The sequence below is a fragment of the Cololabis saira genome, chromosome 9, assembly GCF_033807715.1.
Source record: "Cololabis saira isolate AMF1-May2022 chromosome 9, fColSai1.1, whole genome shotgun sequence".
NCBI lineage: Eukaryota > Metazoa > Chordata > Actinopteri > Beloniformes > Belonidae > Cololabis > Cololabis saira.
Genome location: NC_084595.1, coordinates 34,870,405 through 34,897,761, shown reverse-complemented (window position 1 = coordinate 34,897,761; position 27,357 = coordinate 34,870,405). Strand labels below are relative to the sequence as shown.

The window sequence follows — 27,357 nt, the reverse complement described above, 5'->3', positions numbered from 1 at the left end:
GGCGGGAAAGAGGGGTAGAATGCGGTACTTTCCCGGCCAAAACGGAAGGCTTGATAAGTATGGAGTTAACTGAACCACTGGCCACGTTTGTGGAGCTTTCAGCCCGAGTCCTCTGCAGTCCGCCAGCCTGAAGCCTGAATTACGGTTCCGCGTTAAATCGACGCAGACCCTGCGCCGTAGCCTACGGCGTAGGGTCTGCGTTGGTGTAACGCGGGACCATAAATCAGCCGCAGGACGGCCCGGGGTCGCCAGCGCGGTCAGACCGCCCCCTCCTCTCCTCCCTCACCTCCCACTCCTGTGTGATCAGAGAAACATGGCGGCTCTCAGAGCTCTCAGCAGAGCGGACAATATCCTCCTCAAAAACCTCCCGGGTCCCCGGAGAGCCACATTTAACCTCATCAGTCACCATTTGAGTAAGGTCTGTATTTAAAACGCCAACGCTGACACAGCGTAGACGATTTTTAGCACATGCATGGGCAAGAGTGTGAGGGAAATGTGTTTATTTATATTCATCCAACGTCCCACAATAACAAATAATGATAATTTAGGGACTTTATTAGTGTTGATATAATTTTGGGGTACATTAGCCGCCAATGGCATGGATTTGACCTCAACTTGTAACCTTGCATGGACTTAACTCAACTTATTTCCCAGTTGCAGCAGTAACTACAGGTTTTAGTAGAAGTAAACCGGAACAACCACGTGCTATTTTGATTAATATGTGACTTTAAACACATGATGTGCATATAAAACAGTTTGCATGTATAAAACAAACGTCGTGCATGATTCCAAAATAATGGGCAATATGCTGTAATTATACACGTGTAGTTTTACATCGTGATATGTGTTAACAAATCCTTTTATATTACTTAATAACAAAGGGTTTTAGATTTGACTCCAGAGCTAACTGTTGGTTTAGGACTCTTGACTGTGGAGATCTCTAAATCTCTACCCTTTTGTTGTAGGACTTGTCCAGTGGCAGTGTTTGTCTTTCCCATCTGCCCCAGATTAGTCTGGATCAACCCTTTAAACTGTACATGGCATTAGCTGACTAGAGGCATTTGGTCATTTCTTTACAAACTTGAATCATTTAAATGCATTATTGTCAGGCAGATGTCCTTTTTACTAAGTTGTGTTACTGTGTTGCCATGGTTGAAGGTCGGAGCAGCTGCCTCATGTTTGAATTAACTTTTTACAGACTTGTGGCTGTTACTTTTCCACCTCCGGCGTGAGAAGTTCCCAGTTCTACTCAGATCCCACGGAGGCAGTAAAGGACATCCCCAGTGGATCTACCATTCTGGTTGGAGGTAATATTCTGTACCTTCTCAGATATACTACATGGTTATAAAATGTTTGTGTGCAGAACCTGGCGCATGCACAATACACTGAGATCAAAATGAAAGATTGTGCTTCACAGCGACCGCTCTGCAGCTGTGTGGGCTTTAGTGGACTAGTTGATTAACATCCAAACCCTGAGTACGGTAGACGCAAATTCCACTGCTCTTATTTATAGTCCGGGTCAGAGTATCATTAATAAACTGTTTCCACTGTGTCATACTATTATCTGAGTGCACAGACACACTTATAAACAACCTCATTCAATTCAATGTTAAGAATGTTGACCCTCTATCTCTGGTGTGATTTGTAACGGTGAAAGACATCATCTTCACATGTTTTTCATCTACGGGGTGAAAGTTCCACCTGATGTCAATGTGGTTCACCTTTCACACAGACTTATTTGATTGCTACTTGTGTTTTTGTTGTATAGCATCACTGACTTGTTTTATTTGTATTCCAACATAGGCTTTGGATTGTGTGGTATACCCGAGAATCTCATCAACAGTTTACTGAAGACTGGAGTAAAAGGTCTCACTGCAGTCAGTAACAATGCAGGGTAAGTGTGTGTGGATGTTGGAATGAACACTATTTTTGTACATGTGGAAATTATTTGTCAATTGTATTCTTGATTATTTATTGAGAACAAACAGGAGTCTAAGTTTGAGTCTAAGCGCTGGTGTTTATACACTAACGGACAAACTTGATCTGATAGTTGTGGGTCCTTCAGCGTTTTCTTTGTACCATCTGAAGTTTTATAGGAAAGGCTCTATGCTAACTTGAGATGGGGCTTGCATTGTACATTTAAAAATTGTTTATTAAAAAAAAGTTTATTAAATGCAGTAGAAAATGTTATTGTAAATGTTATTTTTATGCAGTTTCTTAGCACGTTGTAATAAATCTTCTTGAGTTTAACACCCCTTATTCCCAGTTTCCTTACTGGTTTGACTGGAACTTCTGGATATAGACATGCAACACAGGCATTTGTGTGACTTGTATTACAAATACTGGTACATAATTAAAAACTGATTATTGTTGATATTTAAAAGTTGCCAGGCTTCAATCTTTCAGCTATTTCCATTGTTTTCTTCCTCACATCTAAATTGTGGTGCAGCACTGCAGGGAAGAGGCTTTGAAGGGACTAGAAAAAGTTACCTTACGGTTGGCTTTAGAGAGGAACATACCAAAAACACTCTTCTTCCTTGCTTGCTTCTTGTTATATAAATGAAACTTAAGACTTTTTTGATTAGAGTAGTCAAAAAAATCTGTGACCTGAGAGGCTTGTATATGTACAATATGTATATGTACAATATGTACAATAGGTGACAGCGTGGATATTTCGTCAGTCATTAAAAGCAGTGCAGACATGATAAAGCAGAGGGCATCAGATTTACTTTAAATACAGTACACAAAATAAGTGACTGTTCAATTTTAGAAAATCTTTAAGGATGTTGTCGTGGAAAACCCTGCTAAACATCTTAAACACGTTCTTTCCAACGAGGTGAATCATGGACTGAAAACAGAGTGTCTAAGTTACCAAGAATTGAGTTGAGAGATGATGGAAGAAACAAGGATGTTAATAAAGACAAACTGATTCCTGAAAGACCTCTGTTTGGTTTGTAAAGCAATCGAATTAAATGTTTGATTTTTTTAGTATCCAGGGTTAATTGGTGCTGAATAAAGCAAATTATTCTATTAATTCATGTATTTTTTAGAGCAATGGCTATTTCTCCTTTATGGTGTATGACATAGTTGGGCAAATTGAATTGTGGTTTGCTTAATCCTGAAAAGTTGCAATATTGTTCATACAGAGTCTTAGTTGAGAAGCTAAATAATACGTTTCATAATGATTAGAAGTGGAGAAGTTTCCTTCATCTTTTCAGTTCCTTAGAATAATAGAAACCTTTTACTGTGGTGTCTCATTACTGTTAAATGAGTACGGGGAAGGCTTCTGTTTTGCTTCTTAGCTTTGGGACAGTGGCGTCTCTGAGCGCTGTAATGTGAGAAGAGAGGGATTCAGCTGTGGACTAGAATATTACTGGGCTGTGACAGAACCACCTCCTGCAGCTTGAAACCTTTTGCATATTAAGCTGCCACAGGAATTTCACACAAAGAACCCATTTTGCATAAATATTATTGCTGGAACCTGCTCTTATCAGTGGGATTCGAATATTTAGTCTTGGAGTCCTCAAAAACACACATACACAATCACTGCTTTTATACGCAAGATCAGACAATGTTAATGTCTTCCTGCCAAACCCTTTCCAGTGGATTAGGTGTGTGTCCAAGTGAGTGAGTCTGTGTGAGACAGCATGTTTATCATAGTCATCTGTTTTTGGTATTCTGAGTGCCTGCGGCCTAGATGTCTTGTCAGCTGACCTGAGCACAAGACAGCGGCAGTTCTTGATTTTAAGCATCCTGGGATACAGAAGAGAACAGAAGAGATTCACTCTTTGCCATGCTCAGCTTTCCTCTTGTTTTGGATCAGTTTGAGCAGTGTAGCAGAGTTTTTATTTATTTATTTTTATTAAAGCATACTTTGGGCTTAACACAGCAAGTACTGACAAAGGCTTGAAGGGCTTTCGACTGACCCGCAACATAAAAGAAAATCTCATCAGGGCTGCTCAAATATTTCAAGAATATTTTATCAATTACGGTCACACAATCTTTTTGTAACATTGAAAAAGCCAAGTTAAGCAAAAAAAAGTGAGTCACCCTGCTGTCAAATCATGGTGGTTTCTGTGGGTTTGGCAGTGTAAATATGTGACAACTCATGTAATTCAAACTCAAGAGCAGATGGAGCAGAAGGGACTTTGCTGTTTGTTTGTTGTTGTTTTTTTTCAATTTTACCCAGATCCACAGAAAGCACACTTAAATGTCAAATGAAAAATGTAACTGCACATGTGCCTAATAATAAATGCAAAATAAAGGGTATAATTATGTCGACCTTTTATTCAGGTTGGAGTGGAGTCAGTCTTGAATCTCCATTGCTGCACTTCTGACCCACATTTTCTGTTTGTCAGACCTCACAGAAATACCCAGAACTAGCGGATTCTATCGTACATTTATGTACAAAAGTTTAGGCAGTGGTAATAGTTTGTGTTCTTCACTTTTTTTTTGCATCGGTCTTTGTGGTCGTGAGTCACCTTGTACTTTTAACCCCGTTTGTTTCAACAATCCACTGATTGGCACAGTTGTCTAAGGGTTAGTAATGCTGTGCGTATGTTTTCATCAGAGTGGATAACTTCGGCCTGGGCCTGCTGCTCCAGACTAAACAGATCAAGAGGATGATCTCCTCGTATGTTGGAGAGAATGCAGAGTTTGAGCGGCAATATCTGGCAGGGGAGTTGGAAGTGGAACTAACACCACAGGTTGGTTTAAATAAATAAATAAATAATTTTACTTCAGTTTATATTGTGTCTGAATCCCCACAGATCTACAGTGACATTCTAAGCTACTCAGATGTACCGATATTATTTTTTGTTTATCACAACTATATAAGTCCTCAGTGTCCACGTGTTTACATACAGATTTATTGACTTGACCATTTGACCTTTATCCGCAGCTCTACAAGAAACATGGTTAAAATGTTAAAACATCAAGTGGTGACAGACTCAGACTTGTGGTTTTCTGTATTGGGGTTCAGCCTTGGTTTAAGAACTTTTACACATTTTTTTTCTTTTACACCCTAAATGGGAATTTTTTTCTTTTTTTTTCTTTTTTTTCATAATCTGCTCCTTTTTTTTTCTACAGGGTACTCTTGCAGAGAGGATAAGGGCCGGGGGTGCTGGGATCCCCGCCTTCTTCACAGCCACTGGTTATGGCACTCTGATCCAAGAGGGAGGCTCTCCTATTAAGTACAATAAAGATGGCAGCATTGCCATTGCCAGTGAGAAGAGAGAGGTGAGAGCAATGTCAACAAGCTGATCTCCACTGGACTACAAACTTGCTTATTATCACTTCAGGATGAGAGTGTGTGCATTGTATTGAGAGCTATGGAGGAGCTTGACTCCTCGTCATGATGGTTCCAGCATTGTATTGAAACAATGAACTAGTTATAATGTGGTGTAACTGACATTAGAAATGAACTACTACCATCATAAACATTCATTACAGGTCATTTTAATGACATAGGTGTATATCGTTTCGCCAGCTAAGGTTTTTCATGTCTACAGAAGCAATTTAAAAAAAAAAAAATGTTTTTCAACATGTAACATTTTTCGTTTTCCATTTTTTGTGTGCAGTTATGAATAGGTAATAAACTTGGTGATTAAGGCTAGACTTTAAATTCAGTAATAAGTCTGGAAATGCATAACTGGTGAATCCTTTTCTGGGATCGTGTTCTTGTTGCGCATAGGTGCGCGACTTCAACGGCAGGCACTACATCATGGAAAATGCAATCACTGGAGATTTTGCACTGGTCAAGGCATGGAAAGCTGACAAGGCGGGCAACGTTATTTTCAGGTGAGTGATGGCATTGAGTGCATGAAAAAGAGTAAATTCATGGTTAATATAGATCTGCTGTGGTAAAGCACATTCACTTTGATGTAAATGATTCGGCTTTGTGCTGGGGCCAAGTCTTCATCAATCATTTTTAAACAGCTGTTACATTACACAGGTGTGACAGGTGTGTGTTAAGCTGCCTTGGCTAGTCACGCGGAGCCCCACATCAGTGTGTGCTTACACAAAACAGACCAGCAACTCAGAATCAGCTGACTGACAACAGCACTGACAGTTATGTGTTGGCTCCGTGTTATAGACAAGTTCCGTACTGTGACTACCTACGTTGCTGGGTCAAGGATAGGTCAGCATCAGTCATGCACTGACTTCAGTTCCATCTTGCACGGATTGATCAAAGGCTTGTATAAGCGTTATTGTATCTTCTGACAACACTGGAGTGGTGTGACGTGTTGAGGCGGAAATGTTAGTTTTGGGGAAATAATTCGCTATTATTATTATTTAGTGAGACATTCTCAGTCCGTATTCCTTTGGTTGTACCTGAATTTGATCTTGAGGAAGGAGGTGACCTATGCTTGCCCCTCAACCAGCATTAGCCTCTTCCTTTTTCCACTGACTCTTCACAGTCCTGTTTGTCACAACTGTAACAAGTACATGTTGAAAAGTGTCTCCACAAGGGGGCAGTGTTCTCCAGTAAACTATCAGCTCATACCTTGTATCATATATTGGAAGTCATATACTGGAAAATGAGAGCTTTTGACATCCCTGGCTCTGGTTTAAATCTTTTTCTACCATCTTTCATATCTGTCACGGCCCCGTGTGTTTCAGGAAGACGGCCCGAAACTTCAACCAGCCCATGTGCAAGGCAGCCAAAACCACCATAGTTGAGGTACGTACGATAGTATGAACGATACTAATAATACAGTTACATGGTTTATTGCATGCCTTTCTTTAAATATGTCTAAAAGCAGAGTTGCCATCTTCTCCTCTAAACTTTACGTTTAAGGTTTTCATGTATCATGTTGGAGATTTTTCATGTTTGACTGTTCTTGGCCAACAGACGATATCTAGAAAAAAATTATAAAAATGTAGAAATCTAAATGTTTAGAACCTGGTAAAGACAGAAAAAAAACTTGGCGTAAGGTTTGATTTGAGATGAAATGATTATGGGGCACTATAATAAATGAGACCGGTATAACAACAAAACACCTAAAAGCCACTTAATGGGCAAGGTAAAGATCCTTTTTTAATTTCTTCATGCTCTTTTGTTTTCTTCAGGCCAGTAGTTGAGTACAAGTGTGGCTTGAAACCATTTTGGTGACCTGAGAATATATTATTTATCTTAATTTAACACTTAGACCTCAGACACTATTCATTGATCGCTAACCCAATGCAGATGGTCAAAAATAGACTGTCCTGCTATCTCTGTGCTGTCCAAGATCCACCGGGTTTTAATCTGTCTGGTTTCCAGCTTGTCTAGCATTTGACAGTTAGTTCTACCGTGCGTGCGTATCTATGCGTCCGTCTCCGTCTCCTCCTCTGCTCCTCCGGCACAAAAACAGCTTCTCACCTCTCAAGCAGACAAGTCTTGGTCCAGAGAAGCAGCAGGGAGGGAAACTGTGTGAAACTCAGTGTGGATAATTGGGACCGGCCTCCATGTATGGATCTGCACCATTCAGTTATTTATTTTGCAATCCAATACTATCTGAAATGGTAACCCTGTTTTTTTGCTGGAGAGTTGTGCGCAATAAATGTATTCATCTCCTTTCTCTGTCACACATACGTAATTACACAGTCACCGTACTAACAGCCCCTCCCCTCTTAATGCACAGACGCACTGAGTCAATCAGTAAGTGATGATGCCCCTGAGGAATGGAGGAATGCTCACTGGGGTACAATGTTCCTGCTGAGCATTATTCTCACAATATTTAACCTCTTTCAGACCTTTTAAATTGAAGTGAATTGAATAAGTCTTCCTTGCCATTAAAAGCAAGTTGCTGTTGCAATAGATGTTGTTAAAAATATAGCTAGTCTAGGTCTAGGTTATTACCATGGGTATGAAGACCATACTGGTCTATTTCTTTGTCGCACGGATAAAAAAAAAACTGAAAAACCCTTATATTGTTTTTCAGTAAATTCATTACCACGTGAATGACTAACAGTGGAGAACCTACTCATTTTGTGTGGAGGTGTATCTGATTGTGTCCATGTCTCACACCCGCCAGCCCCGTATGATTAACGACTAACTGCACGATTACGATTAACAGTAATCCTGTGAATAGTGTTGGGCCTGAAACGCAGCGGTATTAAGCGTGTTGTGACTGGAAGGCGAGGTAACTTCAGTAGTTATAAATGATTCCATGTAATGTTACATTGACATAAATAACCATGACAACACATCAGAGTTCTCACTCAGGAACGTGACAAATTTGGGAAAGCAAATTGCAGGAAACTGTAATGACAAAGAAATCAGCGGGCCCCTGGCTGCTCGTGTCGAGAGAGACATTTCTCTGCAGAGACACCGAACTCTTGAAACACTCGGCAAAAGATGCAACTACAGAAACGAATCACAAGTGATTTCATAGAATAAAATCACTTTGAAAAATTAATGACGTCAATGACCATCATTGCCAAAGCAGCAGTGGAGTTTCACATGGGACAACGGCAAGTTCATCAGGGACGTGCGCTGCAGGACTGGCACTATTGAATGTTGAACACTACAGGGAGTTTCACTGATTATCTATCTGAGGACAGCACAGGGTGGATTGTGTGTCATCCTCTCAGAGGCGGGATAACCAGGTGGAGAGATAGTTAGACATGCTTTAATACGTGAAGATCGACAGATTGGTGATTCTTGGAGCTCCGATGCAGAATCTGCAATGAAGAGGCAGGTGACAGGAGAGGCCGGCTTCAGAATGAATGTAATGCAATGAACTTATATATCACTTTACGACAGCCTTTCGGTGTACCAAAGTGCTTTACAGCAAGTAAGAGATAAAAAGGAAGATAAATAAGAACAATAAAACAATAAAATACAACAATCTAATAAGATAAAAGTATCATCACACTACTGGATGATGACACTTAAATAGCCATCTTAAATAGGTGGGTTTTTAGCCTAGATTTAAGAATGCCGAGGTCAGAAATATGCCGCATCTCGGCGGGGATGTTATTCCAGAGCCTGGGGGCGGCAACGGAAAAGGCTCGATCACCCAAGTGTTTATATTTCGACCTCGGGAGTTCCAGCAAAAGTTGATTAGTTGACCTCAGTGCTCTACCGGGATTACGGACAGTCAAAAGCTTGGATAAATACAAGGGTGGGAAGCCATTAAGAGCTTTAAAAAACGGACATCAAAAGATTAAAATCAATTCTATAAAAGGACAGTAAGCCAACGAAGGGAGTTAACAGGAGTGAGGTGCACACGTCTAAGTGTTGGTTAAAAGACGGACAGCAGCAGAATGAAGGGGAGCCTTGAGGTTCTGAGGTGTCCTGTTCAACACAAATGAGTCTCAATGTGTTTGCTCCATACAGGTACAGCCATTTATACTAGATAGATATTGGGGTGAATTTGGTGGAGAGAACGAGGTGCAGCAGAGCCGCTGACACAAAACAGGACTGAATGTGTGGAAATGCGAGACAGGAAGCATTCAGGTTCCTTCTATTCTTGGTCTGCTCTCCGGCCTCCCACAAGTATAATCTGATTCTGTGTGTCAAAAACCCTAAAATACAAGAACTTTCTGAAAATAAATCTAAAGACTGACATCTTATTCCACAAAGCACATTTTCAATTATTCCTTGGATGTTGAAGCGGAGATTTGATCTGTTGATTAAAAATGTCGGGGAGCAAATTGTGAAGTTGGGTGTAAATTGTATTGTTAGGAATGATGCTAGAGAGGCAGTGTGAGATTCAGTTGTCATGATTGATTTTTTTACTGTCGGCTTAAATCATTTTGCACCTAGAATCATTTGCTCCCGACATCTTTGCTGAGTGGAAAATGGATTAAGAAACTCTGTTTATATTTGATCCCCAAAAGAGAAATGTTTTTGTTATTAAAATATACTCCTGCGTTGACACGATTATTCATAAGACAAATATTGTTGTGGAGGATGTTGAAGATCCAAGTGGTTGATAGACTTCAATGGACAAGGTTGAAATGTATGAACTTGAATGGTTTGTGAATTCAATTCAATTCTTGCGAACTGAAGGGGCGTCTCGAGAAGAGATGTGGCCTTGAAGGCAGCATAACAATGGCTTAAACACAAACGTTCCTATCTGCAAAATGATGAAAAAAATTGAGGGAAAATCTTCCAGTCTCCACTTTGCAGCTCATTAATACCTTATTGGTCTTGTTACCATATATTATAGTACTCTTGTCTAAAAACAGTGTAACATTTATTGGGTATCCATAAAAAATATAATTGTCCGAGAAAACATGTTTTTTATTTTGTTTCCGCAGTAGAGTGCATTTTTTTAGACAGGAGGTTTTGCTTTTTGGCCATCGATATGTTATTTTAAAAACCTTTATGTACTTTTCTGTACCACATAGAACCCCATACTAGACGAGAGTTTAGAGGACCCTTTTCTTTGGAAGTGGTGCAGAGCATCCGATTTACTTCCGAATACTTGTTTTCATTGGACGATGGTCCATCCCAGATGCCTCAGAGCTCAGAGAAATTGATATCCCTCTGGACAAGGTTGATATAAGGATTCTTTTTTTTTGTAGAGTAAATGTTCAAAAGGTATTTGGTAACAAAGACACTGTCCCAAAATGTTCCTAAGTGACCCCTTCCCCATATGGTTATATGAGGTGGATGGATCTTGACGTAGTGCCATCTGAGGGATTGAAGATCACGGGTGTCCATCTTGAATACTTGTCATAGCAATTTGATAAATAACATAAAGCAGAATTTTAATTGGAATTGGCACATTTCAAAACTTTTTATTGATTTGATTTCTTATTGATTTAAATATCAGTCATACTGTTGTGATGAAATAAATGTCAGTGTGTTGTGTTGCATGTCGATTTAAGTTGACACAGCTCTTCCACCCTCAATTATCAAGGACATACGAGTGGAATCCTTCATTTAAATGTGCAAAACCTCCAAGCTGAAATAACTTGAACCCTGACACTTAATTTACTGGAGTTCAACAGTGAATTTTATTTCAATTTCAGCTTTTCACATCAAGTGATGAGTAGATTTCAGGCTTTGAATACTGCTGGCAGAAGTACTGGAAGTTCATCAGTGCATCTACCCCTGAACGGTTCTTTGTCCTGCTGTCGCTGCATTTGTTACAGTTGAAAACAGCACATACAATAAAAGAATATAACTATGTAGATATATAACTTGTGATCATGTAGACAGTTTGCATGGTCAGGTTAAAGATGTACATGAAGATTTCATCTTCTTGAAATTGAAGCTCATTTCCAGAAACACACACATTTAAAGCATGGCCTACCGTCTTGTTTGTGACTTTGTGTTTTATCTTGGCTTTACTGACCAAACGTGGACACATACGAGCAAGTGCAATATGGCAAAAGACAGAGCAATGCTTGACAAAATCCAGTAAAATCAGGAGTGTATTCATGCATCTCTATATCCCTAATCCAAGTGTTTTCCATAATCTGCGAAAGTCTTTGCATCTTTGACGGATGAATAGGAATAAAAAAAAAAAATCCCTGAAAGAACTGATCCTTGGATCAAGTTTTATAGACAATATGAAACCATGGATGTAAAGTGCAGTTTGTTTGGTTATACAACCCTTTGGGGTCAATTGTAGCATATGCTGCTTTCTTTATGGCACTGTAATAAATGTTATCTGACAAGTTATTGATCACTATAAAATGATAGGCATCCACTATATTACTCATTAAAGAGCCTATTATATCTGATGCAGGTGCAATCAGTTTGTCCATGAAAATAAATGTATCTTTGGGATTCAGAACATGCTCAGTCATAAATGAGGTAATTTGTTGTCAATAACGACGATCCTGCTGTCTTAGTGCATTGGTTGAATAATCAGCAAACAGTGCCATGTATTTCTGAAATTGTTCATTTAACCTGGAGCCCAGCTTGGCAGCGGTTCAACCCGAAGGCGTTACGCAATCTTGCCGGGTCTTTGTTAGACAAGATTTCATCTGTGTAGCTTTAGTCAGTAGTATGCAGCCAGGGGAGCTCCAAGAGTTCAGGGCCAAAAGCAATTAATGGTTATCAAAGAGGAAAAGAAATGTCATGACATTGTAGAGGGAGCCAGACAGGACTTGCATAACTGTGTGTAATGATTTACCCAAATCCCCTCACTTCAGTTTAATGGCAGTCTGAGCCCAGATTTGTACTCGTTGAATCCCTTTCCTGAAACTTAATAATCAAAAGGAAAGGAAGAAATTGGGTCTTCTTATCATTTTTGTTCAGGTTGTTTGTTTTCTGGAGTGCGTTAAAGTGATCACGATGAAATAATGACGAGTTCAACTTTCACACATGGACCTGGTGTCCATAAACCTTGTCAGTAAAGTTATGTTTAGCCAGCCCACTTGTCTCTTAAGGGATGGCTTACTTACTTGTGCCTGAATTGTGACTATTATATTGACTCTACACTCTGAAGGATGTCCGACACTTACATTGTGCACAGAACCATTCAAGTTTTCTTGATGAGGCCTGTTCATTTCCAATTGTACCACAAGTTTTTGCATTTATAGGCTTAACCATAAGCTTAATGTTTTATCCAGGATTGTGGTGCAAATATTGCATTCAAACAAAATGTGATTCAGGAGCAAAATAAGTGTCTTTTTCCTTGTTGGCCGCCGGTGGATCATTGTGGGCCTGATCTGAATTTTGATAGATACTTTTTTTTTTTTTACTGAGTTTAAACTCCAAGCATGTGTAACGGTGTCAGAAGACGAGATAACAAAAAAAGAAAATTTACACAAAAGTAAAATTACCTGATCATTACCAGCGCCTGCCATGGTTGCCAGGCAACCAGACCCTTCTTTTCAATTGTTCAACGTTTCACGGTATCCAGCTGGTCCAGTTATTCGCTTATCGCAGGTACAGCGAAAGACCCCACCGTGGGAGTCAACGCACCAGAGACTGAATCAAAGCAGTGGTGTCTGCCAATATTCGGCTATCAGTCACAGTAAATGAATCTATATTCTTGCAGCAATGCAATGTAGTCGCGTGGGTGTTCAACCAGTCATGCATAAATTCAATAAATGGATTTTTAAGCGTGTTTTGGTCATTTTAACGAGGAGTGGTCTAATTGGATTTAAATGACCTGCATCCTGAGGGGTTTTAGTATTAGCCTGGGAGAATCAGGCTCCTACTGTACACTTGTTGAAACAGAAATAAGAGTTATACAGGATTTAAGAGAGTACTGTTATATGCTTAAGGTTTTATTACATTTTCCACAAAAATGACAATTAATAAATATTATATGAAGTTCCTATTTTTACTTGATATTTTGCAACAAAGTCAGTGTAGTGGTTCACCTTTTGTGTTTAGTTGGTGTATTCCAGTTTTTACATATGAAATGCAGGGGGTCTTATTTCAAATCCCCTTCTGGAACCTTTCTAACAGAATACCTAATGTTTGCTCACAGCTGGAATTTCATTTTTTATGTAATTTAGAAACTTCTGTTTTGCTTCTTTTGTATTTTTCCTTTTTGTTTTGTTTCCTAGGTCTGTTATTGAATTTTGGCCCACAGCTTTTAAGTTACTGTTGCCAAATAGTTGAAAAGCCACTCATGTCCCCTGCTGTTTTCTGCATAACAAGATGTAGGATATACTTTTGTGGATCCAATGTGCAGCCCTTTCTATTTCTCTTTTCAGAAGTTGTAGGGGAGTCTGAGGTGAATGTTCAAGATCAGTGGTTCTTGTCTGGCTTCAGAACCCACCATCACGCTGTAATGACAAGCCGCCACCTAAATAGGAAACGTTCTCAAATTTAATTAATAAAAAGAAGGTGCACTTCAAACTTTAGATTGTACAGAATCAACAGTGTCTTCATGCACAAACATGAAATAAAAAAAGTGCAACAACCTTGTTGTTGTTCCAAAAAGACTCAAAAATATATAACTTCAGCCTAGTACTCAGTAATACATAACAAACACTACTTGTAAAACATAGGGCTGACATTACAAAACATTCCAGCAGGAGCCATTTCTACAAACAGACAGTCTTTTCTTGCAAAATACAGTGTACAGGCCGAAACCCACTGAAAACGGGTGCACGACCCTCTTAGGGGTTCTGACCCACCACTTTAGAATCGCTGGTTGAGATGATCTTCCCAGATCATCACAGGAGGTTTTAGAATCAAACAGCTATTTGGATTAATTGAAGGGCATGGGGTCTGGCCTGGCCTGGAAGATGATTACAGCTGGCTAACCCTCCCCTGTTCCCTGGACCATCTCTCCACTCCTCCATCTACAACTGAGCAGAAATCACACCAAAGATTGGTGTGATAGGGTGTCAGAAATGGTCACAGTACAGTTCTCCCTTCATGCTCCTTAAAGGGAGAGCCCTCCTCCAACAGCTACGTAAAAGTCTCTGTGGTCTAAAACTATGACATTTGCAAAAGTCTTCATGTGCATGTAAATCTGCATTAATTAAAATGAACTTATTTGGTCAAGCATTTGTTCCAATTCTCTCTATAGTGTGCTACTTCAGCAATATTAACATTGTTTTCTGTTAAGTGCCGTTGTTTTCACATTGAGTTGAAATGTTCTGCAGAGCAAATGGAGAGTAATTGCAGTACTTGGTAGTCCAAAACTAGAGTAAATTGCTGTAATATCAGATAAGAAGTGGGTATAAAAGCCTTTGACACCCCACTTTAAAAAATCTGTGTGTGAAAAAGAAAAAAAAAGGACTTTAGGTCACAATGACATATGATATTGCCACACGGCCATTTGGCTATTGTGGATCTTGACGTGAGATCACGGAGTTGTTGGTAAGTCGTATGTTTGAATGTGGCAAATTGCATTTATTGTAGCAGTGTATGAAATGTACAGAACTGAGAGGTGGACACAAGCACTTTTCTTTTCCATCTTTGAAGATAAACATTTCCTGTGTTCAAAGATGAAATGGTTTTCCTTATTTAAAAGTCAATTTTATGGAAGGTAATGTATTTTCTTTGGTAAAATATTCAGAGACTAATGCATGCATTGTATGCACATTATAATATACACAACTCTTTGTGCTTTCAGCTGCTGTAGTTAGGTCTTTTATACATTATTTAAATATCCAATGCCATATTGAGGATGACAAGTTAATTTAATAGATAACTAAAACATTATTAAAACTTATATTTATGGAACTATTAATGGCTGCATTGTCAATACATCGCTCAGAGATGCTCCAATTTAAAATGTATCTTTCACAACCCAGGAGGGGTCCTAAATCCTAAATGGAACAATCCATCACTGACAGTGGGATTGACATCTCAAGGAGTTGATCATGAAGACACAGGCGTAAATTCAGGTGCCATGATGACATTTACAAAAGACTGATGGTGAAGCCAATGACATCTTTCTAAAGATGATTAGTTAGCTGTAGGTCATAGTTGAACTTAAGCACAGAGACAGACAAGGGGACGGAGAGGCAGCAGAAGGGTGAGAAACATATGCTGAATTTCGGTCTGTTCAAACAGTCCTTGGATATCCAAGTATCAGAATCTGCTATTCATTACATGCAAGCAAGTGTTCTTAGAAATGTAAACATTTCCATGTCTGCTTGAGTCTCCCAGTGAATATGTATAATAGTGAGCCTTCTAAACAGTTTATATTGTTTTGTAAATGGTTTCATATTGCCTGTGGTAAATAGTTATTTTAATGTTGTTGGGATCAGCATTGGCTGAGAGTCACTTTCCTCAATAATCAGAAAGAAAATTGTGGCTTTTTGCTGAAAGGAAACAGATTGCTTGTGATGTTGGTATTATGGGTTAGAGGACAGAGCCGGAGCTGATCCCCAAAAGTGGCGACAGAGCATGGCCAAGTGCCCACACATGCACACACAATGGGGGGGAGATGGAAAGTCTAAAAATACACACAGTAATGAGAGCGTGGCGTTGCTGTCACCCTGTTGCCTGAAGCCACACCACCTTTTTCTTCTGACCTCTTGACTGTTGCATTTCAGCACACCCAGAAAATACATAAAATATAAACTCAAGCAGCTCCATAGTCAAAGTATAACCTACCAAAGCTCAATAATCTTAAGTGTTATAATGTATTTAAACTAGCTCCATAGATTTATCAAAGTTCCAGTATGCAGTATTTTAAATCAGCAACAAAGAACCTTTTTATTTTTCTTTTTTTTTTTGGTAATGCAAATATAAAACTGGTGTAATGACAATCTTACATTCTCTCTACAGGTTTGCCTCACATTTCCTGCACATGAGATTTGTCTTGTGGCAGCAGGTCTACCCATGCGTGCATTTCAATGCGTACAAGTCCCTTGTCAGAACAAATAAAACTCTAGGTTTTGTTCCACTGAGTAAACTGCATGGTTTGAAAGACCTCTGCAAAAAAAAAAAAAAGAGTATTTGTCCCCCTCTCTTTTCCCAAGACAAAGTGATTTAAGATTTCTGTTTGAGGGGGATCTATGTTATGTTTATTTTGGACTCAGTTCCTGCTGCTGCTGTAGCGTGACATCCAGTGGATTCAGAGGTCATACATTAGAATTGAAATTTCAACTCAGTAAAGGAAGGCTGGAGGAATCAATACTTCCACCACATAATTCAGAAAATGAGGCAGCCCCCTTAGGATTAGGAGCTAGTTTAGGTAGCCGTCATGAGCAGCATTTTAAGCTCTGCATGGTTCATTCCAGGTACTCCATCTTGTTTGTACGCCTGTTTAAAAGTAATAAGAGGTACTTGTGGCTCATGTGCCTTCTGCGTCTCGGCCGCCAAACTTACTTAAGCTCTTACTGGGGGGTCACGCACTTGCGCTGGTAGCATCCCGAGCGTTGCCATGCATTCGCTTTTAATGGGGCGACATCCAGATTTATTTAACTGAATTGTGCGTTACATGCGCTGCAGTGGCAACGTAGGTTCTGTCAAAAGTTGGGGACTTTAAAACTTTTACACTTCACTGCAAGCGTTAGCCATTCATATTGGGTGGGACAGTTTCGAAGCGCGTGGCTTATTTGTGTAGCAAGCTGGAAAAAATTTGATTGTATGATGAGCTCATGGTGAAAATCCCAGCATCCATCTGTATTCTATGGAGGGGGAATAAGTTATGTTCATCACCCCCATTATCGCTACGTACGCTTATTTAATACAGATTGATTAGATTGGAGCCTAAAGGATAAAAAATTACCGGGTAAGTGTTTTTTTATGAAGAAAGCATTTGAAGTTTTCGCAGCAAGAGTTGGACTAAAATATAACAACTTTCCATTTGGCCATTAGATCTAGATCATGGCAGAACCAAGTAAGATGAATCTGAAGAAAGTAGTGATAAGGGAAAATGCGATTGACTCATCAAGAGACAAAACAAAATTCTTCCAGTCATTCTAACTGTGATTGAACCTCAGGGCCTATATGGGGACCTACCAGGCTCTTTCGTCCTGCTTTTAAGGTTAAGTTCACTGAATGAAAAAATAATTAATATTTTAGTTTTTATCTAGATTGTTGAGATTTTAAAACTCATTTTGAAAAAAATTGCAATGCCAACAAGGCTAATGTTTTAAGATAAGTGTTTGAGTTTGTCTTGCTGTTTCATAATTTAGCATATTTTTCCCATCTGTAATAAGGTTTCTTCATCTTATCTAAAGCCCATCAGTCTGCAAATCTTTAAAACAGAAAAGATGCATTGTTGTATTTATTTATTTTTGCATTAACCTCCGAGGGCCATGAAAACCTGGATGTGGCAAATCAGCACTGTGACAGTTGCACTGAAGAGCTACTCTCGCTCTGTCCTGAATATGTATGAATTAACTGGATTATTAAATAATTAGTGCATCATATAACTGATTAATGATTGTATTTGCAAATCATTTTATGAAAATTGTCACCAAGGTACTAACAACTATCAGAGGATAATCTTGAACATCTTGGGTGATGTCAAAAGAGATTATCTTTAGGCACTACACTCAGGATGGATGACACAGCTGTATAAGAGCCACAAAAAAAGCTTAATGAAGGCTAGAAGAGTTCAATTAGCAGCGTTCTTCATTTCTTCTCTCTTTTGCCTTTGTACTCAAGGTTGTGATAAACAATATAGCTTCTGGGAGCTTTTAGCTTTCTGTATTAACATTCTTTGGACTAGACATGTCTACACACATTTGTCTTTACTTCTTTGTATTGATTTGGTGACTGTAAACAGTCTACAGGGGTTGTTTCTTCCAACATGTGACATGCCTGTCAGTTTTCATGCACATTTGGAGCAAAGTCACTAAAGGGACAACCCTGAAAATGTCCTTGCCTCTGTTTTTTCCCCCTCACAGTCCAATAAAGAATTTTATTAAAAAAAAAAAGGTCTGCATACACAGACAAATACATAAAAGGTGATCAGTAAAAATATAAAGACAGGTGTAATATATATATTTAAAAAAAAGCCAAACAAGCCAACAAATTGAAATACAGTATGCACCAGCAAAGAGGACTGGAAAGACAAAACAAGACATACTCACAGGGCTGATGAGACACAGGTGCAAACAATCAGGACAGATTGGACACAACTAACCACAAAGGCACAGTTTCAAAATAAAACAGGAAACAAGTCAAAGTCAAGCTCAAAACTAAAGAACCAAGTTAAACACGACAAATTAAACTTAAAACCCTACAGAACCCTTCCATATACGATTAAAAAAAAAAACAAAAAAAAACCAACAATGGTCACTGAAATAACTTTAAACTGACAAAAATGATCACAAATGATAATTTACTGAACATAGACTGATGAAAATTAGACATTGATTTTGAACTGTCATTCAATAAAATCATTAAATAAACAAAAAAAAAATATATATATTGTTGCACAACCTTGTGTGTATTTAAAAATGAGTTCCTTCTACAAATGCAGCCTCCCTTTGGTTTTGTTTTCATATCAGGCAAATATTTGTGATGTGCACAGCATGTGTTGCTTTATCACTGGACAGGAGACACTATGCAAAGCCGCTGTTGGTTTTTTGTAGGGATTCGGTTGCATTGTGAACAGATCAGTCTGAGATTCACAAGACTTGACAAACCTCACAGCCTAAAAAAAAAAGCACACCCTCTCTACAAAAAGAAAAACGCTTGCTGTCTCCCCAGAGGGCACTTTGATTCCCTGTGTCCTCCTGCCAGCTCCCTTCATGCTTTCGCTCTGCTCTCATTGATGTGAAAATCGTTCCAGAAATACAGGAATATCAATGTCGATGCGTGCAATTGTTTACTTGCTCTGCACACCTGCTCATTTGCGTGTGTCCGTGTGTTGCCCTTTTGTAATTATTATTAATATTATTTTATTTGGATGCTTTGTTGTTCCTCATCTGATGAACCTCCCATGCAGTTGGGAGATACCGCATAGATAAAAGGAACAAGGCCTTTTTATGTACAGGGCACATCTAAATTGTATGAGCTTGTTATTTTGCTGTGACTTGGTCTTCTAAGGCTAATGGAAAATCGAGCTGAATACAAGTTTAATTTTTTTATTTTTTCTTATGTGAGAGAGCTCAGCAAACCCGCCGCTGAGGTGTGGCTTCCTGTTTATTAGTTTGTGTTTGTGTTTTTTTCCGAGGGCCTCATTATCTGACATCTTTTCTCTGATGAGACAAAACTATACATTGACACAACTAATTAAAACCTTTTGTCTTGGTCCTTCAAATGCTTGCCACTAAATGTTTGTTGTGCATCCCTTACTCCCAGTTGGATTATTTGATGACGGTTTTGCATCGTGATGAGCACATTCTTGCTTGATGAAGACGTCTCAAGACATCACCTCCCTCACAAAAGACAAGCCCCGCAGAGAAAGATGTGGGTGAACGTGTGGGACTGCTGTTTACGGCGCTCTCTCGCGCTACCAATCTCATCTTCCACGGTTTCATTCTTCACTGTAAAGCATTAGAGATTTACCATAAACCCGCCAAGACAACTATAAAAAGGAGTCTAAAATCACTTTACGATCCTGAGTGGCCCTTGCTCATGAGAGACCAAAGCATGCGTATCCATGACAACACGAAGATGGGATCCACTCCTGGCCATAGACTTCTCTCAGTCAGCGCTGAGGGAGGAAGTAGAGATAAGGAGAAATTCAATTCAATTTGCCCTGAACGGCTGCTTGTCCCTCATGTAAATCGAATAAGTAGGTTACACTGTGAGCTTCAATGAAGGAAAGCACACAAAAGTGGAGGAGAGGGTAAGAATTGTGTTGTCTTGATTAGGTCCCCTTTCAGTCTCCAGAGACATGATGATTATTTTGTCCTTTCCATTTTTGCCTTCTAAAATGGATCATTTCAATCCCCTTTACCCTGTGGAATCATCAGGCAGAACACGAATTGCACCTTATATGTCAAATGGGTTATTTTTATGAGGGACAAATTCTCTTAAGAATTCAACTGATCCATCCCCAACTTGGCTTAATACCTGGATTCACCTCAAGTCTTAAGGATCACATTTTTCCAAAAGGTACAACTCAGTGTAAAATGACTTTTAAGACCTAGAATAAACTAAAAATGGGCCACGGGATTCAGTGGAGCCCACACATGCTGTCCAACTCCATCTGAACACCTGTAGAAGTGTAGGCTGGAGGCTTGTTTTATAGCACATCCTTATGTCATCTAAGGGGAAGGGAGCAGGTGTGTTAGCTTTGGGATTTATGTCCCAGTCATGTTGATCCAACTCTACCTAAATCAATAGCCATTTCCATCTGTGTCTTGTCAGTTGAACAGAAATAACCCCTTATGTACACTCCTCTACTGCTGCTGTGCAGGTTCTACATAAGGGTGATGCTCTTGTGTTTAGGAGTCAGGAATGCGATGTTTGTTAGATATGCATTCTTCCCTGCTGCCATATCAGTATACAAATAACTGAGATGTTCTGAGGATTTATTTAAACAATGGAAAGAGCTGATGAGTTTTTTTTTTTTTTCTTTGCAGCTTCACTGATATTTTCTAAGCAAAGTAGTTGTGTTTGGTTTTCTAAACTGAGAAACAAACTTGCACCTCCACTCTCCACTGCTTTTTGATCCCATCATCAAACTATACCCCCTGGGTTTGGTGTGTGAGATGATCCTTTTCTGTTTTCATTTAGCCAGGCTGGATTTGGATACACAGAGGGCTGTTAGTGGACCGTGGAGTTGCTAAAAGAAAAAAAAAGCATGCTCCTCAAATATTCTGCTAATATTTACCTTCCCTTTATCATCCCTGTCAAAAATATTGTGTGGAAACATTTGGAAACCAGAAATGATTTTTGTAGGACCTTGTTTCCCTAGTTTTAGTTCATTTTTAGATTTTTTTCTAAATTAGAAATTAATGAAAAGGAGAGAGAGAGAGAGAGATATTTTTGATTAGCCTGCAAAGTGGCAGAGCATCTGCACATTTTTTTATCGTTTAAGCTTTATTTCATGGCTGGGTTGGTAGGGTTGTTTTGTAATTATGCCATGTCAGCCCTGCAATAGTTTCTTTATCCTAACTTTAAATATCAGGCACTGTGGGACATTTTTCTGGTGACGACAGCACTAATTTTGCGTTCTTGTGTAGGTGGAGGAGGTGGTGGACGTTGGGACATTTGCTGCAGAGGACATCCACATACCTAGTGTCTACATCCACAGGATTGTTCAAGGAGGCTCCTATGAAAAAAGGATTGAGGTATAAAAAAAAAACCTCACATTGCTTTTGTAATGAAAATGAAACTCCATAAAAGTAGTCGAGAAGTACACACACACACACACACACACACACACACACACACACACACACACACACACACACACACACACACACACACACACACACACACACACACACACACACACACAATCTTTTTATCACTGTCCTTGTTCTTGGTGAGAAATGGCTTTTCCCTGTTACTCACCAATCAATCTGTTTGGTTCCAGAAACGCACAGTAAAGAAAAATCAAGAAGCGAAGCCCAAACCAAAGAAGGACTCAGACATTGTTCGGGAAAGGATCATCCGCAGGGCTGCTCTCGAGTTTGAGGATGGGATGTATGGTATCCTTTGACAAAATTCCAAGCACTAAGAATATAGCATAATCATCTACATTCATTCTTCAGCCCCCTCCCATTAATTACTTCAATTGAAAACCAAATTAAGCACTGTGCAAGAGCTACAAAAGAATCCTTTTTTTCTCGTCAACTAGCTAGAAATGATTGTCGTCTTTGCACCAGTTGATTAGAGTGGGAAAAGCGTCGGGAGAAATTAACCTGTTTTTTTAAGATAATTTTTTACATTGTAATCTTCCTGTGATAGCATATTTTTCAAAGTTTCTATTTCCCCGACCATAGTTCCTGAACAGCTTGTGTGTGATTAACCAGTCAACATTTTTTTTGACCTCTTGACACTCCCTTGTGATCCACCTTATATATTTGTTATCTTGTAATCCACCCTAGAGCTACGAGGTTCTGTGTCTTAACATCCAGCCACATAATTAATGTTCTTCTGTTTCTTCGCATTATTATTGTAACTACTCACTATGCACCGGTGTCGAGATCTGACATGGTCAAGGAGGTGGCTCATGTGTGATGGTTCTGAGCAAATAATATTAAACACTATGCATGTCTTTCGTCTAATGAACCACATATTAGTAATTGTCCTTAATAAAGTGACAATCAGCCAACCTTGGTATTGGCATCCCCATGCTGGCCAGCAACTTTATAAAATCAGACATCATTGTACATCTTCAAAGTGAAAATGGAATTTTGGGACTGGTAAGAAAACATTTTCCTCTTTTTTGCTTTCAGTGATTTGAATATTGAGCAGATGTAAAGTAGCATAGTGCTTTTTCGTTTCGTTTTAAACTAGGCCTGTGTTGAAAAGATCGATTCTCCGATTTTAAATCGATTCTCATATTAATTCCTAAAAATCGATTCATATGTCTAAAGATCGATTTACATTTTTTATTTTTTTTTTCATCATTACATTACAACTTTTGGTACTTTTTTGTTTATGCCCAAAAAAGGAATATTTTGTTGGACACGAGAATAACTGGTGCCATGTTTTTGCCTTTAAACATGTTTAAAGGTATGAAAACTTCAAAGTTTTCAGTTATAATTGCATAAATTGTCTATATTTCTTTGCTTTATATACTGTCTTGGGGTTACATTTGCATAAATGTTAAAAACCAAATTCTCATTTATAAATGGGCGATTTCTTTCGTCCTCTGTTTGCTGACCCGGATCTGTTTGATAATTCTGACCCACACAATGTTTCTGAAAGCAGTTCTATTCTGGGAGGTGATTGGTCCTAACAGCTGCCAATACTTGCTGTTGAATCTCAATATAATACTAGTATTAATATGTTGCAGGACTACAGTCATATAATTCATGCAACAGCCGAAAAAACTGTTTTATTAACAGTAACCCAAATCAATATCGAATCGGATCGAATCAAAGTGTGATAATCGATTCTGAATCTTAAGAATCGGAATCGAATCGATTCTTGATATTTGAATCGATCCCCAGCCCTATTTTAAACCAAATTGTACTATGAGCATGTACCAATATGACCAGCCGTTTATTTCAGCTATGCTGTTGGTAGTTGGGGCCCTCACTTGGATTAGGTAGGTTTATTATGCCGCCCTGAAAGTGAGCCTTACACAGTAAGCTGCTGCTGCAGCAGCTTCAGTGGTTTGACTTTCCCATCAGTCGTGTTGACAGGAGCATGGAGGCGCTCATGTTAATACTTTATTTGGCAAAGCTGCCTTTAATCGTGGGTCCTAGTTTTCATGAGGTGCTGATTTCCCCTCTCTTCCCCTCTTTGTCCAGCAGTATCACTCCCTTTGCCAAACACAGAAAATCAATGTTTGATCTAATCAGAGAAAAGCAATTGTGTCTGTTTCTCCGTAAAAAGATCAGGGGCGGTCAGGCCGAGTGAGGCTCATGTGTATGTGTGGCTGCAGCCTGCGTGTGTGTGTGTGTGTGTGTGTGTGCGGGGGTGTGCTCACTCGTGTTTCTCTTCTTCTTTTATTTGCCCAGGGGCCATACCCCGCTGAAGATGAAGTGGATGCAGACCTGATTAATGCCGGTGAGGGTTATCCTGATCAATACTCACCAATCATAAATTTATGTTTACATAGAACATTAAAAGCGGTGAAAACATTTGCCCCTCTAATTTATGGACAGGGGGGTGGCAAATAAATTATAACTATAAATATGTTCAGAGTAGGGCTGGGCGATTTTGGACAAAAATAAAATCCAGATTTTTTTCTCTGAAAACCCGATTCGATTTCACTTTTTTTTTTTGTAAAACTACAAAAGCAGCAATCAAATTTCCCTACTGGGAATGAAGTGCAATTGAAAGATACTGTAAATCCTCCTTGAGTTTAGTAAAGTGACAACATTTACAATTTTCTTGACCAAACAAAGATGACTAGACGAGCTTTGTCTGTAATGCAGCCAGCTGCAAAAAAGGAAAATCGATTTTCCTTTTTTTAACATCGATTGTGATTAATAAATCCGATTTAGATTTAAAATCGATTAATCGCACAGCCCTAGTTCAGAGTTATTTTTTTTTAGATCATACTAACATTCTGCTGACTTAAGACGCCCTCACTGTTTCTTTCTTTTATTGATTAGTTCAAGTCTTTCTCATTAAGACACTCATTTATTTTAATTTCTTGTCATTCATTTGCCTTCCTTATCTCTGAACTTGGTTGTTTTAAAATGTAATTATAGATATACTGTTGTACTATGTTAATGTGAGTACTTTGTGACTGTTACACAGGGAAGGAGACTGTCACCGTGCTCCCAGGAGCTGCCTATTTCTCAAGTGATGACTCATTTGCCATGATCCGAGGGTAAAGCCACTCACATAAGCTTGGAAAACCTGTTTGCTGACTGCAAGATAAATATATCTGACATTTCAAGTCCCATGAAAATAATTTACATAATAACTTAATTCACCTCTGTTGACTGCAAAACACCGAGCATAAAGCACACATTAGCCCCGAGTCTGTCAGTGCTTCGCCTGCACAAACCTCTTTCTCCTGCCACAATTAGGGTTTGACCACAGGACACAGTCGGGACGTGTAACATTGGATCTTAAGAAATGCCTTCTTTCACCGCTGCTGCTTGACAGCGGTCTTGTCAATATAGCCAAGTTCTCTGGTTCTTATTGATCCGCCTGCTGACTGATATGCTGCGCTCCTTGCAGCATCAGTTTTGTTTCGACCACCCAGTAAAAATTCAATAATGGTCATAAATAGTGCTGTCCAGTCACACTGGCGGGGACCGAGTGGAACCATGCTCAATTTGTAGGCAAGTGTCTCGCCTGTCGTGCTAACGCAATTAAGACACCCGACATGTTGAAAAAGGATTGGTCAATATTCTGTATGGTGGATTGTTACCTAGATAATCTGCTGTACAATATGACACTACAACATATACTGCAATATTTCGACTAAATCATGTCTTTATTAATGTTGCTCATGACTGGAAAATTAGGAGCCATACTTAAATTAATATTCATTGTGACACATTCATGTTTACTGTCTTAAATTAATTAACTTTTAATGGCTTTAGTGAGAAGTAGAAAAGAGAAATGCCAAATTACCTTTTTTTCACATTTAAAAGCCAAATAAATTAACACCCCAATCTTAGTTCTTTGTTTAATAACAGCTAGTCTGTTGGGTTTTTTTTTCTTTCCACTTCCAATCCACAAGGTTCTACTGAAAACAAATTGCAGTACTGCTATGTTTATTAATAACACAAAATGAATATTTATTCATTTGCTTCCTGGCTTTCTTTGTGTGTATATTGATTTAGTCACAAACAATTACAGAAAATGTGAAACATAATTTCTTCATTACTGATTTCTCTCACTCTGGTGTTGCTCCTTTATTCATTCTGCTGCTCATTGACAGAGTTCAAGTCAGTCACAACGTCTGCTTGGTCAAAGTAGCTGCTCTTAAGCATGTCTCTATAATGACCATCGCAGTAATGCATTGGTGGAAGATCCTGCGTCTCTGTGCTTACAGCAGAGAGGTTCCACAAGAATCTCTATCTGACTGAAAGTACGCAAATTACTGATTGTTTGATTTTTCGTTTTTTTTTTCCGTTTTGTTCTGAGAGTTGAAAAGTCTTTCAATCTAGCAGCGTAAATAGTGCATCCACGCATGACCATGCAACCATTTAGTGAGTTTATGTATTAAGAACAAGAAGTCCTGTGGAAAACTGGAAGTGCGTGTGGTTTTGATGGAGACATACTGAAAGGAATAACTTTATCCAAATCTGGAGTAAAAGAGGATTTTATTGTATATGTGGTTGCAGTACAATATCAATATAAATCAAATGCAACTAGTATAACAAGTTCTGCTATCAAGAAAAAACAACAAACAGGGGGGAATATTAAGTCTAAGATCTGAATGTATTTTGGTAATCTCCATTTATCAAGTAGCCCAGTGTGTACATGCATTTGTGCAGTTTTACAAAGTCTTGTCAACATGGAGGGAACTGTCCCAGAGTTGTGCTCCTTTTGTATTTTACTGCAGATGAATGGACTCTAACTGATCCTGAAGCTGACAGCTGTCTTCTTGTATTATGTCTTTCTCTTCAGGGGTCACATCAACTTGACAATGCTGGGAGCCATGCAGGTGTCAAAACACGGAGATTTAGCCAACTGGATGATCCCGGTAAGTATGGTTTGGTTGGCGCACCTCTGTTACTTGCTTCCAAATTTGTGCTATTTGCTATGATTCCCAATATCCTTGATGAAAGTGTGCACTAAATGCTGCTTATTGAGCTTATGATGTGTTTTTTTCCCCCTTCGTAATGCAGAATTTTTAGTACTGCTGTTGGTTAGCATTGTTCCTATGTTCATTGTTATTATTGTTTTCTTGTATAATATCAGTTAAGTGTTTTCTTTTGTAGTCTGGACTGTGAGTGACACATCCCATAATCTCTGACTGTCTGAGGAACTTAAAGGGGACCTATTATGGCATCTAATACCTATTTTAAACAGGCCTTGAATGTCTTAAAAACAAGCTTTTGATTGTTTTTGCTAAATAAATGAGAAATTCAGTCTCTAAGCCATGTCTTTATCTTCCCCGTTTCTAACCTCCTTCTCTATGAGGGATTCTGAGTGGGCGGGGAGGCTATGATAATGAGGCTCTGTGCTGATTGGCTGCCTGACGCGATGACGCGAATAATGCGATACACCGCTACGAAAAAATGGCGGAAACTCCGGCCGGCGGAGTTAGTTGTGGGCGTGGTTTCACGCATCGCTCCTGTCACGACAGGAGCAGAATCTGAACGGCTCGTAGAAGTCACATGACACTGGATGGATCATCCGGGCGGCTGTACAGACACTGCAGAATTTGGTTGCTTTCCTCCTTCTCTGAGTTGGCAGGCTGAGGGGAGACCACTTTATATATGTTAAAGCAAGAAAAAAACGTGTTTTTCATAATAGGTCCCCTTTAAACC

General features: G+C 39.1%; 1 protein-coding gene across 1 annotated transcript in view; it reads left to right on the top strand.

Moving 5' to 3' along the window:
* Positions 1–272: 272 nt before the first annotated feature.
* oxct1a (3-oxoacid CoA transferase 1a) overlaps positions 273–27,357 on the top strand; it is a 52,595-nt gene continuing 25,510 nt past the window's right edge. Inside the window, exons 1-13 of the mRNA XM_061729359.1 lie at positions 273–418; positions 1,199–1,307; positions 1,804–1,894; positions 4,571–4,706; positions 5,089–5,238; positions 5,693–5,799; positions 6,622–6,682; positions 21,460–21,567; positions 21,816–21,930; positions 22,553–22,647; positions 23,914–23,962; positions 24,662–24,734; positions 26,492–26,567. Coding sequence (XP_061585343.1) covers positions 314–418; positions 1,199–1,307; positions 1,804–1,894; positions 4,571–4,706; positions 5,089–5,238; positions 5,693–5,799; positions 6,622–6,682; positions 21,460–21,567; positions 21,816–21,930; positions 22,553–22,647; positions 23,914–23,962; positions 24,662–24,734; positions 26,492–26,567 — 1,275 coding nt within the window. The 5' untranslated portion in view covers positions 273–313. The remainder of the gene's footprint in view (positions 419–1,198; positions 1,308–1,803; positions 1,895–4,570; positions 4,707–5,088; positions 5,239–5,692; positions 5,800–6,621; positions 6,683–21,459; positions 21,568–21,815; positions 21,931–22,552; positions 22,648–23,913; positions 23,963–24,661; positions 24,735–26,491; positions 26,568–27,357) is intronic.